We start from the raw sequence: 20,205 nt of genomic DNA on the forward strand, positions 1-20,205 counted from the left end.
TGGTTCCAGTCATGGTTCCCTCCTGCTGACGGGGCTCCTGGCTGGGCAGTGGAGTTGGTGCTGCCGAGGGCTGGCTGGGACGGCCCCTCCCTGGTCAGGGACTCTAATTGTATTACCTCAGCCTTTGGCTATGTGGTCTCAGGCCTTCCTGTTCAAATGGTTTGGTCTGCTGCAATTAAAAGAGTAATATAGTACTTCCACTAGGATATTTGGCAATATTTCAGTTTTTGGCCAAGGGCTTTCTTAAACATAAGGGTCGAGGAATATTAGTGAAATCATCGAAGGGAATCAGTTGTATCCCAGAAGAACACCTTCTTTTAGGCACTTTTTTTCTTACTGAATCTTGAAAATGTTATGATTGAGATGTAGCTTTTTTTTTGTTAAGTATGAGCTGACTTTGGATTTTTAAAATTCATATTTAATGATATTTTGCTTATTGGTAACACTTTGTATATTTTGTGTATACAGGCCGTACTCCATGGGCCTTTCAATCCTTATGAGCTGAAGTGTCATAGTTTGACCAGAATATCCAAGTTCAGGTATGATTAAGTTTACCATGAAATTCTTTTTCTCTGCTTCTCTGTTTGTAGACCTCATCAGAAATGAACCTTTCTTGGGCCAGCTCCGTGGCTCACTTGGGAGAGTGCGGCGCTGGTAGCGCCAAGGCCGTGGGTTTGTTTCCTATATAGGGATGGTCGGTGCGCTCACTGGCTGAGCATGGTGCGGACCACACCGTGCCGAGGGTTGTAATCCCCTTACCTGTCAAAAAAAAAAAAAAAAAAAGAAATTAACCTTTCTTTATATCTAAACTGTTGGAATGTGTTACCTTTTCTGACTCCTCCTAATTTCTCTCCTAGCTTCAAATCCTGAGGTATTCTTTCTGTCTTGCATGATGAAAGTCCTTCTACATGAGACATTTTTGAGCATCTTTCATCAGACACTATTTTTTTTCTGTTCTTGTTTTAATTGTTATTCAGCAAATCTGTGAATGCCCACCATGTGCCAGCAACAGTGTATGGTTTGGGGAAACAGTAGTCAACAAGATACAGTTGTTGTTTTCACAAATTATGGGTCTGGTGAGGGCACAGAAGAGAAAACTGGCAATTACAACCTAGGTGACAGGGTCTTGTAGGGGCCACAGAACATCATGAAAGCATCTAGGGGGCTCCGGCCACACTTGGAAAGCCGTGGATGTTTTTTAGAGATATCCAAGACCTGGAAGGTGCAGAGGAGTTAACCAAGGGGCAGTGTTAGGGGAGGGGCAGTGAGGTTGGGTGGGGCTGGTTCCAGTGGCAAGTGCATGGTGGCGGGGCAGGACAAAGAGTTTGTGGCAGACAAGGGCGTGCTTTCTAAACCACATTTAGACTTCATTCTAAGACAGCCGGGAGCCTTGCCATGTGCATTTTAGAATGCTCATTTTGGGTAAACTCTGGCTTTGAGAAGCCACAAGGACCACAGCATGGGCATCTCCTGTGGATGCCCTAGAGCTTGTTAGAGATTCACATGCTCAGGCCCCACCCCAGACCTGCTGACTGAGAGTCAGCATTTTCAGAGGTCTCTAGGTGACCTGCATGAACATTAAAGTTGGAGCAGCCCCAGTGTTAAGAATGCATTGGATTTCAGAGTGGAAGGATCCTCAGGCAGGAGTGTACTTCTGAGGCTGGTCAGTGGTGTAGTCCAGGGCAGGAAGGTTGTGGACTGAGTCCATGGCAGGTGGTGCAGAAATGGACAGCTTTACAAGCACTTTCAGGAGTGGGACCAATAGGCTGGTGCCTGACTAGGGTCACTGATGAGGAAAGAGGAAGAATCGAGGTTGTCCTTGTGGGGCTATTACAGACGTCTGCTGATGGGTGCCGGAGGAGGTGTGGGGTGGGTCACTCTGAGTTCCCTCTGCTGGGTTCAAGGCCGAAAGTCTGGGGTAGAGGAATAGTGTGGGCGTCCTCAGCTTGTGGGAGGTACTTAAAGCCAAGGAGTGGTTGGGATCACGCAGGAGGGAGTGGAGGAGAGAAGAGGGTCGAGAACGCCAGCGTGATGAGGTGGTCCGGCACAGGGAGGTGCACAGGAGATCAGGAAGTTGCATGTGTTCCACCTGTCAATCAGCGCATTTGCGTGTTTGTGTTTTTGAAATGTGTTAATTATGGGTTGGGCATAACACACTGGTCAGCAGATCAGTAACGCCGTCTCCTGCTCCTTCTTCTTTTAGGTGTGTTTGGATTGAGAAGGAGAGCATCAACTCCGTCATTATCAGTGATGCCCCTGAAGACCTTCACCAGCGGATGCTGGTTGCATCTTCCCTGTTGGTCAATTCAACTGGTATAACTTGAGGCTTCTGTTGGCTCACCTCCTCTCCCTTATTCTTTGCCTTCACTTCAGTTCCTGGGAACAATTTATCCTATAATTAGTGAACAAATTTATGCTCGTGTGTTGTACTTTCATGCTATTTTCTGAGGGCACTGGCTGATGCAAGTTTAAGAAATGGAGCATTATCACTTTTCCTTTTATACAGAGATGTGGGAATTAATTGATTCCTTGATGATCTATGCATTTTACCATGCTTGGATACAAAGGAGAATAAATCATAGTTCTTAGCCCTGGGAAAAACCTAATAGCCTAATGAGGAGAAAGAGAAGAAAAGAGTGACCACACACAAGAGTCACCCTCAAATAGGACAAACGCTTAAGCATTATAGTGAAGCGTCTTTCTGTAGTGAGCTGTGGGAGCAGAGGGCAGGGAGTGCTCTACTGCTGGCATGGGCCTCTGGAGACAGACTCAACAGAAGAGGGGGTGCCTGAGGATGAGTGGGAGCTGGCTAGTGGGGAGTGACCTTCTCAACAGTGTGAAGTACATGCCTAACATTGACCTGTGGGATGACGGTCCTACAGGCTCTACTATGCTGCTGAGAGAAACCTCTCTGATGCCTCATATTCCTGGCCTCCCGGCTCTCCTCAGCATGTTATTCGCACCAGTGATGGAACTAAGGTATGGGTATGGTCACACAGTCCCTCTGTAGGCTTTTGTAAACCAAGAACCTGGGTGGGAAGTGGGGAAGTGGGGCCCTCTCCTTCCTCCTGTAGAGAAAGCGTTTACAGATGGCGTGGGCCATGCATGCCCGGCTGTTGTTTAGCCTTCCCCATGCTTCAGTGTGATCCATCCTTTCTTACTGCCAATGCACTGACACTCAAGCTCGATTCGGAAAGCTCAGAGAGCTTATACAGGGACACACAATGTCACATGGGAGCTTGTGTTGAAAGTGGGTCAAAAGAACTAAAGACTTGAACTAGGAATAAGGCTAAAAATAAATATCATGACAGTGGACATCCTGTTGTTAATGGGCTGTGAACGGGATTCTCAGTTTTCTGGTGGCCACACTTCGGTGTGCTAGGTTCCCTAATACCTCACCATGGAACTGCTCTTCCATGCTCTGTCCCAGGAACAATCATTTCTCTAGCTGCCCCTTACCCGGATGTTTCCCTAGATGATCGGAGTAGTTGACGGCGTCAGCTTCGATTCGTTGGAGTCATGATTGTGTGCCTGATGGAGGTGTTACTATCAGATACGATGACAGTAATGCCATTCTTGCTGCCCCCTGGTTCTTGGGGCCGTATTTTGCGGCTGCTGGGGCTGAACCAAGTATTGGTTTAGAGGATAAGTCCTGTTCTGCAGGGCAGTTCTCCAGCTTGGAAAGGTTGTATTTCCAAGCAGGCACCCAGGCAGATGGGATCTTTCTAAACAACAAAAAGCTCTATTAATTAAAACTGTTAAAAATTAAATGAGGGTGGATTGAAAGGGGACTTTCACTGTTTAACTGGATGTTCAGTTACTGTTTTAGTCCATTTTGTGTTTCTGTAACAAAACTACCCGAGACTGGGTAATTTATAAAGAAAAGAGGTTTATTTGGCTTATGATTCTGGGACAGCTGCATCTGACACAGGCCTCAGGCTGCTTCTACTCATGGCAGAAAGTGGCAGGCAGCTGGCAGGTACAAGCAGATCACATGGTGAGAGGAAGCAAGAGAGAGAGAGGAGGTGCCAGGGTCCTATAAACAACGAGCTCTAGCTGGAACTAATAGAGTGAGAACTCACTCATTTATCCCCCACCCCCCCAGGGAGAGCATTAATTCATTCACGAGGGATCCGCCCCCATGACTCAGTCAGTTTCCAACACTGCCACATTGGGGATCAAAATTCCACATGAGTTTTGGAGGGGACAACATATCCAAACTCCATCAGTTACCATGACTGGAAACAAATTACCCCAACACTTAGTGGAGTAAAGCAACCTTTTTTTATTCTGTGGATGAGGAATGCAAACAGCATAATGAGGGACAGGTTGTCTCTGCTCCATAACTTTAGGGTCTTCTGCTGGAAGACTTGAAGGCTGGTGGGTGGGAGTCATGTCTGGGCTCATTTGTTCACACGTCTGGTGATGGATGCTGGCTGAAGGCCTCATTTCCTTTCCAGGAGGGCCTGTGCAAGTGGTCTCTGAGTGGGCTAGCTTGGGCTTTGACAGTTTGGTGGCTGGGTTCCAAGGGTAAGTGTCCTGAGACAGAGTCACGTGGAAGCTTGTCACCTTTTATGAAGTAGCCTCTGAAATCCCACCCAGATTCATGGTGCAGGATCATCCATCCCTTTTGAACAGCATATAGGATGGGAGCTCTTGATGTCATTCACCATCTTTGGAAAATACAATCTGCCCCACTCTGTATACTAACATTCTGTTTAAATTGTTTACAATGTGTTCATGTACTGTTTTGTATTAAAACATTATTGATCTACACCACATATTTTTTAAAAAGCCTTATTAAATTTGAGGATAATGCAAAGGTGCCTCTTCTGTATTGGGAACGTGAGGTGGTGAGAGTGTGTTGGGGAAGGGCCACCCTCCAGTTGAGTGGGAAGGCCATGGCAGCAGGCAGCCTGGGCTTGACTCTGGCCTGCCATGTGTTTGCTGACCTTGGGAGGGCCTCCAGCCTCTGAGGTTTCCCATCTGTACAAAAGAGCTCTCTTGATCTCCCAGGATTACTGAGGGATCAAAGGAGCTGTGTGATGCTCAGTGCGGCATCTGAAGCCTGTGGGCACTGCACACGGTCGCTTCTGCGATGGTCATGGATGTCCCACTCTAGTTGCTTCTGGCAGCCACGGCGAAGTGGGAAGAGTCAGAAAGCCTCACAGGGAATAGCTTAGGCTGGATTTGGAGATTTCGTTAAGATTTTCAGCAAATACTGCTATCTAACACTGTAATGTAATATGCAGATTAATATAATGCCCATTGCAGAATATTTAACAGCACTTTATTATATGAACATTTCTGGTTGACTGACATTTAACTTTTGAGGAAATATATTTCCTTATTTGGCTTACATAGGTAGTCCTAGAATATTAGCTTGCAACAGAAGTTCCTCTTCTGTTGTATTTATTTTAAATATAGTTGTCTGGAGAAGTCAGCCCTTCCAAACACAGCAGCAGTCAGCTTGTGTGAACTTCAGCTCCTTTTTGTAAGTTGTTTCAGAATGGATTATTTCTATAGCATGCTCTGCTGTCGTCTGTATGCAATATGCTGCATTTGGTTCTTGCCATGGTTTTTGTAATTTTCAGTTTTAGCCTGAAGTATGCATTATAAATGAATTAAACATATTTCTGTAGTCTTAATTGCTGCATCTAAAGTTCACATATTTAGATTCCTAGAAGAGAATTAAACCCAGTGCTTAGATCACCTTTAATCTGTTAAGATTTAGAGCAGATGAGCGAAGAATTACCACCCTAGTGTGGGTCAGTTCAAGGCTTAATCTTTTGGACTATCCTTGTTGAGGTGCATGTGTTGTGACATGTGAGCAGTCAGTTTAAGTCTCACAGCAGCTGTCAGATGTTCTGTTAAAATTAGTTAACCCTTGGTTATTTATCACTTTTGTTCTAGAAAGGTTTTGTGTGAATTGTAATCATACTAAAGTAAATTATTTTGAAAGTAATGTGGGAGAGCTTACTGTTTACAGGAACATTTTTGTGACTTTAGTAAAGCAAATAATCAGCACCTAATTTTAAGTCTGAATTCCTTTTCTTTGTTCTTTGAGTACTTAAAGTAGGATTCTCTTTCATTTTCATTAAACTGAAAGAGGGAGGGAGAGAGAGAGAAAAAGAAAGTCAGTATTTATACACACACACACATAAATATTTATGAAAAAAATATATATTTAGGGCATATATACACATATGTACATATGTAGAAGAATCTATATATTTAGGACTTATACGTGCGTGCACACACACACATATACAAGTATATACTTAGGAGTATATGTATATACTTAGGAATAAGAAAACTGCCTGGTTTTTTCCATCAAAACTTAACTGATCTACAAACTTTCAGCTATAAGATGAATAAGTTCTGGGAATCTAAGGTACAGCATGGTTACTGTAATTAATAATACTGTGTCATATACTTGAAATTTGCTAAGAGAGTGTTCTCACCCCAAATAAAATGATAACTATGTGAGGTGATGTATGTGTTAATTAACTTGATTGTGGTAATTGTTTCCCAGTGTATACATATATCAGAACATCATGTGCACCTTAAATATGTACAGTTTTTGACATTTGTATCTCAATATAGCTGGGAAGAAAAATTAATTAATCCAGATGTTGGGATCTGGATCAAAGTCTGAGTTGCTTAAGTATCAAAGAAAATGAATGAAATATTTTAAAAGGCATTCAGTGTTAATGTTCATTGTCAATTACTTGTTGAACTTATTATGAACTGAGGCACTGGCATTTGAGATAATGCCTAAGTGAGAACTGGTGGGCAGAGGGCTCTTGGGGGGCATTGCAGGGAATGGGGGAAGTAAAGTTGGGAGGGAAAGTTTCCCTCTGGAAGAGAGGCTGGAGGAGCCCATGTTCCTTAGGCTGGACAGATGGCTTCAGGGAAGCCAGGGAAATGGAGCTGGGGAGGGCATGGAGAAAGAATGTGAGATGACATGGAAGAACTGAGCGGAGACTGGATCACACTGTGGCTTGTAGGCCCTGGTGTTATTCAAAATGCAGTTGGAAATGACTGAAAGGCCTTATGCAAGGATGTAATGTTAGTGGATTTGTTTTGAAAAGCTGCCACTGTTTGCTGCATGGAAAAAAGATTGAGGGGGCTGGCTGGTTAGCTCAGTTGGTTAGAGCATGGTGCTGACAACATCAAAGTCAAGAGTTCGATCCCTGTGCCAGCCAGCCACCAAAAAAAAAAAAAAAGATTGAAAGAACTGTAGCTGTGGAGAAAATTGGTAGAAAGTTACTGCATGAGTCTAGGTGAGAAGTGACAGTGGTTTGGACCAGGCTGGTGGCAATAGAGATGGAGAGGACTCACAGATTTAGGGAAGCTTTGAGAGATGGAAAAGGTAGGACCACCTAAGTGGTCAGAGGGGAGTAGAGAGTTTTTGGTAAAACTGGGATATAAAATCTTGTAAGTGTGTACACAATTGTTTTAGGATGGAAGGTGGAACAGATGTCTTTTAGGCTTTTACTAAGTGCTAGACTTGTTTCACACATCATAAATCTCCAGAAATCTCCCTAATAAGAATTTAACCTGTGGAAAGAATTCAAAGATAGGAAAAACAAAACTATATGTGATAAAGTATTCTTCCCATTATCTTATCTGCTATAGTGAGAATTAGAAACTTAATATTGGATTAATAAAAATATTTAATTTACTGTTATTATAGGTATACATAATTATATTTCTAGTGTAAAAAATGGAAGAAAAAATGCACAAATGACATTAGTTGTTTTATTAGGGCTGGCAGAATTCAGGATGATTTAATTGGTCGATGCTTTAATGTTAAAACTGGTTTAACAATTTTGAAGTAATCAACTCTTCTTAAAACATTTTATTTAGGGTTGATCGGGATGGAAAGTGCTATACTGGAGTCCTTTGTGGTTTGGGATGGAATCCAACTACTGGGGCTCCTGTACTGCCGGAGCATGACATTGAGCTAGCTTTTGATGTTCAGTTCAATGTGGAGGACGTTGTAGAGGTAAGAGTGACATGTTCATTACAGGGTCATAGTGATTCCTCTCTCTCATTTTGTGTACACACCCACTTGACAATGAATGTGGTGTCTGATGTGGTGCTGTAAATGCAGACATGCACTCTGGCCCTGGATTGCTTGCTCTCCCTGTGCCACCTATGCTGCCCAGTGCAGAAGGATCGCTCCTTCACTGGCCTATCTTTTCTGTGAGAAGTAGCTTCCTGACAGATGCTGCTATGAACTTGTCATCTGGTCTTGTGGCATGGTAAGCTTTTCTGGGCAATGAATTCACTGCCACAGCAGAAGGACTGTTGTGCATGGCATCTCTCCAGGTCTCATTCAAGTCCAGCAGGCTAAATGTCTTGCTAGTTCATGTGGGGAAGTGAGGAAACGAAGCCCTGCCCTCCATCCTCTTCCCAGGCCAGGTGGCCTTGCTGAGCTGCACATGAGACCCCAGAGTGCAGAAGCCCAGGGTAGACTTTTAGAAACTTGTGTAATGTGGGGACAAAGTAATTGTCTTCTAGATCTAATTGTGAAAAGTGAGGGCTTGTATTTTGTATCTTTTTGTCGCACTTTACAAAGTGGGAAAAAACAAAACCAATCCTTTACCTCCAGCAGATTGGGAAACACTACTTTGTAGCGTTCCTTCTTTTCTCAGAAGCTTTAGGAAATAGGTGCAGTGGACACAGGTACGCAGAAGGATGGGGAAAAGAAGGCACAGAGGGGCCGCATGCGTGGATGGCACTGCCCGGGCAGGCGTTGTCCAACCTCTTCTGTGATGGCGAACTCTCAACTGCCCTTTCACATAAGGGGCCTGAAGATTGAAAATACTCCTCAGATCATAGAATTATAAAACGTGAAACTGTAAACATCCTAGAAGTAAATATGGGAAACAATCCATGTGACTTTGGGTTTGGCATGAGTTTGTAGATACAACACCAAAAGCACATTCTGTGATAGAAAAAATTGATAAAAGTTGGATTTCATCAAAATTAAAAACTTTTGCTCTTAAGTGACCCTGTTAAAAGGATGAAAAGACAACGTTAAGAGGATGAAAAGACAAGCTGCACAGTAGGAGAAAATATTGGTGAATCATGTATCTGATAAAGGACTTGTATCCGTAATATATAAGGAGCTCTTAAAACTCAATAATAAAAAAACAAGCAACCAAATTAAAATATGGATGGCAATAAACAAATGGAAAGAGGCTAAGCATTGCGTGTCGTTAGGAAAACGTATTACAGCCCACTGTGTTAAGACTACTGCTGCATGCCCGTTAGAATGGCTGAAATCCAAACAACTGACAGTAACCAATGCTGGCAAGGGTGTGGAGCAGTGGGAGCTCTTGTTCATTGCTGGTGGGAATGCAGAATGATACTATTTTGGAAGACGAGTTTATTATAAAGTTAAACATATGTCTACCATATGACCCAGTATCCCATGTATAGGTATTTATCTAAGAGATTTGAAAACTCCTTCCACATAGAACCTGTATGTGAATGTTGATTGCATCTTTATTTGTAGTTGCTAAAAACTGGAAGCAATCAAGATGTTCCTCTACAGGGAAATAGATAAACCGTGGCATAGCCACACAATAGATTACTGTCCAACGGTAAAAAGGAATGAATGATTCAGGCACTAGCATGAATGATTCTTAAATGGATTTTTACTAAATAAGAGCCAGGACTCTGGGGCTAAATATTGTGTGATTCTGTTTGTATGGCATTCTAGAAAAGGCAAAACTGTAGGGACAGAAAACAGATGAGCAGTTATTGGGGGATGGGGGAGTGATGGACACCAAAGGGGATGCATTGGAAACCTGGGAGTGGAGGAGCTGTGCCGTATGGCACTGAGGTGGGAGATACATGGCTCCATGCGTTCGTCAAAACCCACAGAAATGTCCATCATGAGAGAGTGGAACAGTGTGTGCCATCTGAAAGCACAGACACAACCAGGGTGCTGGGGCTCCCAGGATGGAATGTAGACAGTGATGAATGAATGGAACTGTGTTACACATGCAGGACATGATCATATCAAAGGGATGAGGAAAAAGGAAGCTTTGGGAAAGTGTTTTAACTGGAAGCATAAAGCTGCAGACAAGAGAAGTTGCACGTGAACACTGTCCCCCAATGGGCAGAGCTGTTTCTTGTAGGAGTGCAAGTTAGCAGTTCAGAAGCTGCGTTACGTGTTACTGGAGCTGAGCAGGCAAGTAGATGGAGGCGGGAGCCAGGCTTCTTGCTACTGGGGAGGGAGTTACAAGTGAGCAAAAAAGGAAGGGGCTAGGACAAACCCTGTGGTAGCATGAACTCATGGCTAGCTTAGCATGTGCAGAGACCGGGAGATACAGAAACGGTTGCAGGTGTGCATTCATGCATGCATGCAGATGTCATCTACCTCTGTGGGGGCCCAGAAGCAGTGAGCAAACCCAGTGCCCAGATTGTGATTTCTGATTCTAGGGCTGAGGTAGGGAAAATACAAGATGAGCCTGGAGCTTCTGGTAGTGCTGGAAAGTGAGGGCATGCTCAAAAAACAAAGGGGTGGGGGCATGCCAGGGGACACAGGAGCTGCCTGAGAGAGCTCCCATGGACCAAAGCTGGAGCAGCTTGAGCAAGAAGCTCAGTAACGTAGTATTGGACTATAGCCCGAAATATAAACTATCCATGTGTCCATATGGATGTAAATAGATGATTAACTGCTTGGGGAAGAAGTGATGAATCTTTTCTATGGAAGAATTCCCTGTGGTCTGTGCACTTTCCTCCCTGAGGGCACTCTAGACTTGGTGATACGCTTACAGACACTAGAGTAGAGAAAGGGGGAGGGAGAACTCTGCAGCAGAATAGCCAACAGAACCTGCCTCAGCTAAGTGACAGTGAGACGCCACAACCATGGCAGGCCCCCATATGACATGAAGAGGAAGGCGCTGCACCTCTCTCTAGTCAAGAGAAAAACATCAGACAAGCCCAAGCGGGGGCAGTCTACGGAACTAAAGACCAGTCCTTCTCAACACTATCAAGGTCGTGAAAAACAAGAAGAGTCTGAGAAACTGTCCCATCCCAGAGGAGACACAAGTACAATGTGGTGCCCTGAATTGGATCTTGACACAGAAATAGGGCATTAATTGAAACACTGGTCAAATCCACATGCAGTCTGGAGTTAATAGTCATATGCCAGCATTGGTTTCCTAGTTGTGATAAATGTAAGATGTTAGTAACGGGGACTGGACGAGGGGTGACCCGAACTGTTGGGTCGGTCTTTGCAACTCTTACGTAAGTCTAAAATTATTCAAAAATAGAAAGTTCACTAAAGGAAGAAAAACCATGACCAGGGCTGGTCACAAGACATGGCACATGGTAACTCTGGGAGTGGGATACCTTCCAGGTTTCCACATGAACATGATCAACAAGGCTCAGGGAACATGTGTGACGCAGGGTCAGCTGTGTGCCCTTGCGTGAGACTAGGTTACATTTAAGGTACAAGTTTGAAAAGTGTTATCATACTAAAAGGCTGAACAATTTTTGCTGATTTTTAATTTTTTCTTTTGCTATTGTTTCTTAAGTTATGATAGTGATTATTGATATTATTTCTGTTGTTTAATAATTTTCCCAGAAACCATTTGGATGAGTCATAGAATATTAACCCTGAATACTATGAATTTTTTAATGTGGGATGAAATTCAGTTATAGTGGAGCCGTATGAATATTTATGTTGCCATTTATTTACAGATTAATATTCTCAGGGCTGCTATTAACAAGCTAGTTTGTGATGGACCGAATGGATTGAAGTATCTTGGGCCAGAAAGAATCACACAGCTACAGGACAATGCTCGTCAGAAACTTTTAGGGTAGGTTGTGTGATGAAGTGGGCTCCTTCCCAGTTAACTTTCTCAGCTGTCTCTGTTGCGGATGCTTTGCACTGTTTAGGAGATGTGACACATGGATCATCTGAAATGAAATTTCAGTGCTGGAGGCATCATCTGGGAGTTACCAGGATATAGGCATCACCTTCTTGGGAAGACAGCCACCTTGTGTCCCATGTGTCAGCAGGACCCAGGCAGGAAATAGTGGGCACACTCAAATTGGCTAATGAGAAAATGTAGTAAAGGTGTCATTTCAAACAGTGTGGGCAGGCATAGGGAGACCACAGTGGCTAGTGCATTGTCTGCTGCTGCCAGTGGGTGCCGTAGGGACAAGGGGCAGGAGCAGGGCCTAGAGTCTGGGGGCTGAGAAGACCACCTTCCAGGAGCTGGGTCCTCTCTCGAGCCTGCCAGCAGGGAAGAAAATCAGGAAAGGACCATCCGGACTTCATTTTCCTTCCTCCCTCTCACCTCTTGCTGGACTCTTCATTGGCCAAACTCAACCAGAATGTGGAGGGCAAGGGCTCCTATTGGCATAGCCCACGAGCCCGTGTCAGCCTTGAGGGACAAGGGTGGGAATGGTTATGGAGGACAACCTGAAGGCACTCCCTGCACCAGTCCTACACTCCTGGCTCAGAGCCAGATTCCCAGGCTGGGGCCAGTCCTTCTTTCCCCGACAGTGTCCTGTGCTGGTTGGAAGCTGGAGCTGTGGAAGAGCAGGTGGCACTTAGTGTCATGGTGACTTCCCCCCCCATACATTTTGGGTGGGTTTCTTTTAGTTTAATAAGCACTTTTACAAAGGTATTGAATATATAAAGCTACCTTAGAAATTGTGAGAAAGGCTAATTTTAGTTTTCTCTCCTGACTTTTACATAAAAATATTATTAAGTAAACTTTGTATTGAAGTTTGACATACATAAGTGCACAGGTGCACGCCCATGTGGCCAGCACCCAGGACAGGAACAATGAGTGTTACCAGTGACTTGACGTTCCTTCAGGTCTCCTTATAGCCACAACTCCCCACTCCTAAACAAGGGTAACTAGATCTTTACTTGTTATGCCATAGATAGGTGGGTTTTCTTTGTTTGTTTATTTAACAGTTCAATGATTTCAGTGAATTTATAGAGTTGTGCAAACCATCAGCACAACCCATCTTTACAGCATTTCTATCATCACCAAAAGTTCACTCATAAATGCTGTTGGGAAAAGCAGTCTCATGTGCAGTCTTTTGACCCCCTCTCGGCCGCCTAAGAGTGGGCCTTGGGCCTGGAGCGCTTACTCTTTATCTCAGAGAAAGAGTCCTCCCGGCCTCATGGGGCTTCTCGCCTTGGGTGAGAAAACCTTTCCCTGTTTCAGACTCAGCGTGTCCTCCTTTGTCCTGCTTAAGCATGTGTGTTACATGGCACCTGGCCAACCCCTCTACTGCAGGAGGGGACAGGTCCTCCTGCTGCAGCACAGGAGGGGTGCCTGCAGGCCCACTGCCCTACAAAGGCTGCCGGGAGGGACCGCTGGCCACGGGGACCTGCACCCACCACTGAAGCTGATCTTGCTCTGTCCCTTCTCTATGAGAGGAAAGCCCAGTCCAGCCACTGCCCGACTGCGCATTTTCCATGGTGACTCCAATGCCATGATGCACTGGGCGGGAGCCTTGGACTTCTACTCCTGATAACAAGCAACAAGTATTTTAAATGGAATTGTGGTGATGTTTGCACAGCTTTATAAATTTACTGAAACTAATGAATTGTGTACTTAAAATGGGTTGATTTTTATACCTCAATAAAGCTGGTTTTAAAAACCTAAATTCCTCCCGCCCACTTGCAAGCAGTTCCTGTTCAAAACCATTGGTGCCCAGCAAAAGCACTGGTCAACTCTCTGTCTCTGTAGATTTGCCTTCTCTGACATTTTTGTATACATGGAATCATGTTGTTTTTTTAAAATCTGGCTTCTGTCACAGCTTAGTATTTTTGAGGTTCTTCCATGTTGTAACATGTTCCTTTTTGCTAAATAATATTCAGTTGTTTATATATGCCACATTTTGTTTATCCATACACCAGTTGATAAAATATTTGAATTGTGTCCAGTATTTGACTGTTATGAGTAGTCACGTATAATCTTTTTGTGAACATATATTTTTGTCTCGAATATATCTAGGAGTAGAATTGGTAGGTTGTATTGGTAAGTTTATGTGAATTTTTAAAGAAACATCCAAACTGTCTTCCAAAGTAGCTGTATCCTATTTCTTTCCCACCAGCAATCCTAGTGTGCAACAGCTCCGGTCTCTCCACACCCTCACCAGTGCTTGGTGTTGTCAGTGTATTTTTTTACTGTAGTCAGTCTAGTGGGTGTGCGGTAGTATCTCATTGTGGTTTTAATTTGTATTTCCTTAATGATCAGTGATGTAAAGCATCTGTTTATAACCCTATTAGCCAATCATTTATCTGTTTTTTGGTGAAATGTCTGTTCAGATCTTTTGCCCATTTTTAAATTTGTCTGTCTTCTCCTTATAGAGTTATAGAAATTCTTTATAAATTCTAGATACAAATCTCCTTTCACATAAGTAATTTGCAAATGGTTTCCCCATTTTGTAGCTTGTCTTCATTTTAATGGTGTCTTCTGAAGAACACAAGTTTTTGATGAAATCAACTTTATCTTTCATTTAATAGATTATGCTTTTGGTCTTATTTCTAAAAAAATCATTGCTAAATTCAAGGTCATGAAAGTTTTCTCTTCCATCCTCTTCTATTTACTTCTTATATTTAGCTCTTTGATCCATTTTGAGATGATTTTTGTGTGTGCTGTGTGCTGTAAGAGTCTAAGAGTCTAAACTGGTCACTGTTTTGCATATGAATACCTAGTTGCTATGACATCATTGCTAAAAAGCTATCCTTTTTCTCTTGAATTGCCTTGGTACCTTGGTCAAAGACCAATTGGCCATAAATGTAAAGATTTATTTCTGGACTTTCTCTTTTTGTTCTACTGGTTTATATCTGTCTTTATACCAACACAATACTATATTGATTGCTGTTGCTTTATACTTGCAGTAAGTCTTGAAATTGGGTAGTATTAGTCCTCTTGTTTTTGTTTCTTTTATTTTGAAGTTATTTTTACTATTCGAGATCCTTTTCCTTTCCATATGAATTTTAGGATCAGTTTGTCAATTTGTACAAAAAGCCTTGCAGATTGTGATTGCATTGAATCTGTAGATCAGTTTGGGGAGAATTGCTATCTTAATAATATTGAATCATCCGATCCATGAAGATTGAATGTCTGTTTATTTGACAGTCTTTAATTTCTCTTAACACTATTTTATACTTTTTCTTGTGCAGGTCTTGCACTTTTGTTAAATTATTTCTAAATATTTTAGTCCTTTTATGCTACTATAAGTGCAGTGTTTTCTTAATTTTATTTTTGAATTGCTCATTTCTAGAAATGAACAATTTTTATATATTGGTTCTTTTATCCTGTGACCTTGTTAAACCCATTTTTTAGTTCTAGTAGTTTTTTGTAGACTCTTTAGGATTTCATCCATAAAAGATCGTTATCATTATTATGAAATCTCTCTTTATCTCTAGTAATATTTCTTGTTTTAAGGTCTGTTTTGTCTGTTAATATAGGCACTCCAGCTCTCTCTGCTTGCTGTTTGCATGGCATATCTTTTCTATCCTTTTACTTATAACCTGTTTGCATTTTTAAATTTCTTCAAATATTTTTTCTACTTCCTGCCTGTTCTCTCATTTCAGAAGACATTCTGTTGCCCTTATATTAGTGCACCAACATCAATTTTAGTATATGTGCTGCTGAAGCGAGCACTTAGTGCACCAACATCACACATATAATGATGTGTCCCACTGGTCTCTGAGGCGTGGTCATTTTTTTCCATCTTTTTCCTCTTCACACTGGTTAACTTCTGTTAATCTGCCTTCAGGTGGACTGAGTCTTTGTTGTGCCCGCTCACACCTGTGCATGTTGGTCTGCTGTAGGGAATTTTCCTCTTCTGTTACTGTTCTTTTCAAGTCTAGGATTTTTCTTTGGTTCTTTTGTATAGTTTTTAATTTTTATTGAGATTATCTTAGAGTCATCATCATCTTTCATTCTTGAAACATGGTTTGCTTTAATTCTTTGAACATATTTATAATGGCTGCTTTGATGTCTTTGTGTGCCCACATCTGGGCCCACTCAGCTTCTGTCAGCTGCTCTTTTTTCTTGAGCATGGGTCGCACATTCCTGTGTCTTTGCGTGTCTCCATATTTTGTTGTTGTTGTTGAAAATTGGGCATTTTATTTATTTTTTATTTTTATTTTTAGGTGGCTGGCTGGTGTGGGGGATCTGATCCCTTGACCTTGGTGTTGTAACTCTGTGCTCTAACCAACTGAGCTAAACAGTCAGCTCAAAAACTGGGCATTTTAGATGATGTAGTACAGCAACTCCCCAGGGTCGTCATTGTTTGTTGTTAGTTTTGTTTTATTTCATTTTAGTAATTTGCCTAGACTTAATCTGCAAGTCTATTCCTCCTGCCCCCTGCTCACATTGTGCCGTGCTGTCGCTGATGCCTGGGTTCTGTGTTTTTGTTCTGTTTCATTCTCATTTTTATTTTATAGCCTAGCTTCCTAGGGGTCGTCCCGTGTCTGCATTGCTTAGTGCTCAGCTGGTGGTTAGTCAGAAGTTGTACTTAAATACCGAAGCCACTAAGGCTTGTGTCCTCTGCTAGTGGACCTGTGTATGGGTTGGGGAATACACTCAATGTTCAGGCAGTTCTTAACTCTTGCCTGGCTCTCATTTTTTCCAGGGCTTCCCAGGTCATTCCTATGTGTGCATGCAGCCTCCCAATCAACCAGGGATGTGGGGTGGGTCCTTGTAGCCCTCTGCAGCACCCTCATTTCCAGAATCTCCTTCAGTTTCTGGACTGTTGGTCTGCTGCTGGCCATGACCCGAGGCTAGCAGGGCTGTGGACTTTCTCTATTCCTTTCCTACGCCTTTGCTACTTTTACTGACGGGGCTGCAGGAGTGAGGGTTTTTACCCTCTGCTCCAAATCAAGTGAGCGCCTCTGGCAGTGCAGACACCATTTTCGTGCCCAGCCCGGCCCTGGCAGCACAGTGGTGTGGGGTTGAACGGGTACTGTGTGGTGGGCGGTAGCAGCCTGGGCTAGAAGCCCACGGATTCCACAGTTCTTACCTAGAGCTCAGCAGCTTCACACGGATGAACTTGTTTGCCTTTGGTTAATTTTCAGAGCCCTCCAATGGTGGTTTATAATTTTGTCTTGTTTTATAGTTGCGTTTTGGGGGGGAGAAGATTTGCAGACCTCTTTACTCCCTCGTTAGAATTCTCTGTCTTTTTAAGCTGATGATATTTCTAGCTTGTCATGGAAAGACATGCTTAAGAGCAAATGATATAGAATGTCCAGCTGGGTGTCACAGAGCTTGACTTGGTGACACAGCGGTCTGTGGAAATGGAGCAGCTGTGGCTGGTGTTAAGGGAACAGGGAGGACAGGGTTGGTTTTATAGATCTGCTGTACTCCATTTCTTGTTTTCAAATGTGCTATCGATTAAAATATTCTCTGGTCATAACCACGAAAATTTTGACCTTTTACAAACTTATCGTAGTTCTAATTCTGAGGGAAAATATATAGGATTTAAATCTTTAAAAAAAAAATCACAGTAGTGTTTTCAATTACTACGTCTAATTCAAACAACTTAATTTTCTTTTTTTTTTAAATTGTAGTTTGTTCTGTCGTTTGAAACCAAGAGAGAAGATTGTTCCGAAGTGGCATGAGAAGCCCTACGAATGGAATCAGGTCAGTGAGAAGCGGACTTCCATGTGCGTGGCCTTCCACCCAGATGAGGAGACAGGCCATCTATGGGCACAGGGCTTAGCACCTGGGCCAGAGGGTGCTGAGGGACAGGGGTGAGAGGCAAAGTGACAGTTCTGGCAGTGACTGGCAGGTGTCATAGAATGGGCAGGCACCTTCTAGGTAGTGAGTGTCCTTTCCATTCTGCCTCAGCCAAGGCAGAGCCCAGGCAATTGCTCTGCGAGTTTGTGACAAACAGGCATGAGTGTCTGGACTTGGTCAGTGTAAAGACGCTTCTGTGCCACTCCTGTCATGTGGCTTGCTTATTTGCTCTTAGGTTATATTGGTTATTGTCTTCGTCTGCTTGGGCTGCTGAGTACCACAGACTGGGTGGCTTATGAACAGCAGATGTTTATTTCTCACAGTTCTGGAGGCTGGAAGCTTGAGATCAGGGTGTATCAGGTTTGGTTTTGGAGAGGGCTTGCAGATGGCTGCCTTCTCCCTTTGTCCCCCTTTGCAAAGAGCCAGCCAGCTTTCTGGTGTCTCTTTTTGTAAGGGCACCAGTGCCATCATGGGCACCCCCCACATGACCTCATCTCACCATAATCACCTCCCAAAGGCCTCACCTCCAAACACCATCACATTGGGGGTTAGGGCTTCCACATATCAGTTTGAGGGGACACCGTTCAGTCGTGAGACAGGGCAGGGCTCATCTTGGGCTCTTGACATTTCCTGTCTGTAAGGCTTAGAAAACTGAATAAAATGTGATGTCAGGGGGAATTTTAAGCTTTAATCCTGGATCCAGGATGTCTTTGTACATAAACCAGAGGGGGCAGTGGTTCCGCATCCCTTTGGCAGTTCCATGAGACTGTGCCCCGAGTGTCGTGCCTCCTATCTGCTCTCCAGGCTCCTTTCTCTGCAAGACATTTTGTCTCTCCACGTGTCCCTTGGCCGGTTTCCCTCTTCAGAGGCTCAGGGCCAGTCCTGGGAGCTGGCTCCATCATGTGAACACAGGACTCTGCACGGGTGACTAGAGGGGAGGTCCCCCAGCCATCACGCCTGTCAGACTTGGTCGGGGTGTTTGAGGTTGATATAACAACAGTCCTGTAACAGCAGGACTTAGTTTGAAAGCAGAATTTCATCTTGAGGTTGGTGTGTTTTAGAAAACTTACTTGTTTTAAATACGTATAATGAAGTTACTGTTCACATTTACATAGGAGTATCTGGGAGATTTCTCAGTAAATGTCATCATATTATTAAACGTGAATTTAAAAACGAATTATCAAATATATAGTACGACATGTGAAAGTAGAGGAAAGTTCTGCAAATATTTTTGGAAAGCTGAAAGAGTACTTTCTGCTATTTTATTGTGTATATATACTTTTATTTATTCATTTTATTTTGTGTTATGTCTAGAAAAGCCCCATCACAGAGATTGACTGGTCCTTTTGTCCGCCCCATAGGTTGATCCAAAGCTGGTTATGGAGCAGGGTGATCGGGAGAGCAGCAGAGGGAAGAATACATTCCTCTACCAGCTGCACAAGCTGACTGTGCTCAGTCCCTAAACAGGCCGCTGGCTCATGTCCCAGTTCATCCTGAAGAAAGCCTCAGAGAGGTGGACTAACACCCCTGCAGACTGACTTCTCTCTGTCTTGGACTGTTAACATCTGTGCTCACTGTATCCAAATGGTCTGCTCCATCCTGGTTCCTTTTCTCTGTCGGTGGTGCTGGAGAGTGGTGTTTCTGTTCACGTGGGAAGGATTGGAAAGCTTAGTCTTTTCTTGAAACAGAAAATCACTATTAAATATTTTGGGAAAAATTGTTCTGAAAGAAGACTTTGTTTGAAAAGAGCTGTATTTTGCTTTAAATTTATTAAAGTAAGTAACATAAGTAGCTAATTTTACATATTAGGTTCCAGAATGTGCTTGTATATTCTATTCTGTTATAGTGATTTAAACCCGGGATTCAGGGAAAACCAAGTCTTCCAGTTTATCAGAAGGGGAAAAGTGTGTTCTTAAAAATAACCATGTAGCATTTTCTGATTTTCTTTTTTCCTTGAGGGAAAATATCTAATTTTAGTAAAACTTGCTACAGTTTTGTATGTTTTAGATTTTAAGTTAAGTTACAATTCTCGGTCCACATTTGGAAATCAGAGAGATTACCTGGAAACTGGTATGTGTTAAAACAATAAAAGCCTTAGACAGAGTTTCTGTTTCTGACAGTTTTTAGTTAGGAGAGATTAAAATGTATTGTTGTAAAAATAAACAATCTGGGGGGCCAGCCCGTGGCTCAACTGGGGAGAGTGTGGTGCTGATAACACCAAGTCAAGGGTTAAGACCCCCTTACTGGTCATCTTTATTTAAAAAAAAAAAAAAAAAAGATCTGAACTTATAAAACTGATAAAGGAACTCTTTTAAAAAGTAAACTCTTATATCAGTCAGGGTTTCATCAGCAAAACAGAGCCGTTGAGAATAGGGCAATGGAAGACTTGTGTGTCAGTTGGCTCTTAGTAAGCATGAGACGGCAAGCTGACGGATCAGAGAATGCTCTGCCTCGGCCA

The 20,205-nt window shown here is 43.0% G+C and overlaps 1 protein-coding gene across 1 annotated transcript in view; it reads left to right on the forward strand.

Moving 5' to 3' along the window:
- Positions 1 to 19,210, forward strand: part of TDRD9 (tudor domain containing 9) — a 97,948-nt gene extending 78,738 nt beyond the window's left edge. The window contains exons 30-36 of the mRNA XM_063091606.1: positions 469 to 539; positions 2,204 to 2,313; positions 2,883 to 2,979; positions 7,873 to 8,011; positions 11,728 to 11,846; positions 17,579 to 17,651; positions 19,109 to 19,210. Coding sequence (XP_062947676.1) covers positions 469 to 539; positions 2,204 to 2,313; positions 2,883 to 2,979; positions 7,873 to 8,011; positions 11,728 to 11,846; positions 17,579 to 17,651; positions 19,109 to 19,210 — 711 coding nt within the window. The remainder of the gene's footprint in view (positions 1 to 468; positions 540 to 2,203; positions 2,314 to 2,882; positions 2,980 to 7,872; positions 8,012 to 11,727; positions 11,847 to 17,578; positions 17,652 to 19,108) is intronic.
- The last annotated feature ends 995 nt before the right edge of the window (positions 19,211 to 20,205 follow it).

Source organism: Cynocephalus volans, chromosome 3 (assembly GCF_027409185.1).
Source record: "Cynocephalus volans isolate mCynVol1 chromosome 3, mCynVol1.pri, whole genome shotgun sequence".
NCBI classification, from domain to species: domain Eukaryota; kingdom Metazoa; phylum Chordata; class Mammalia; order Dermoptera; family Cynocephalidae; genus Cynocephalus; species Cynocephalus volans.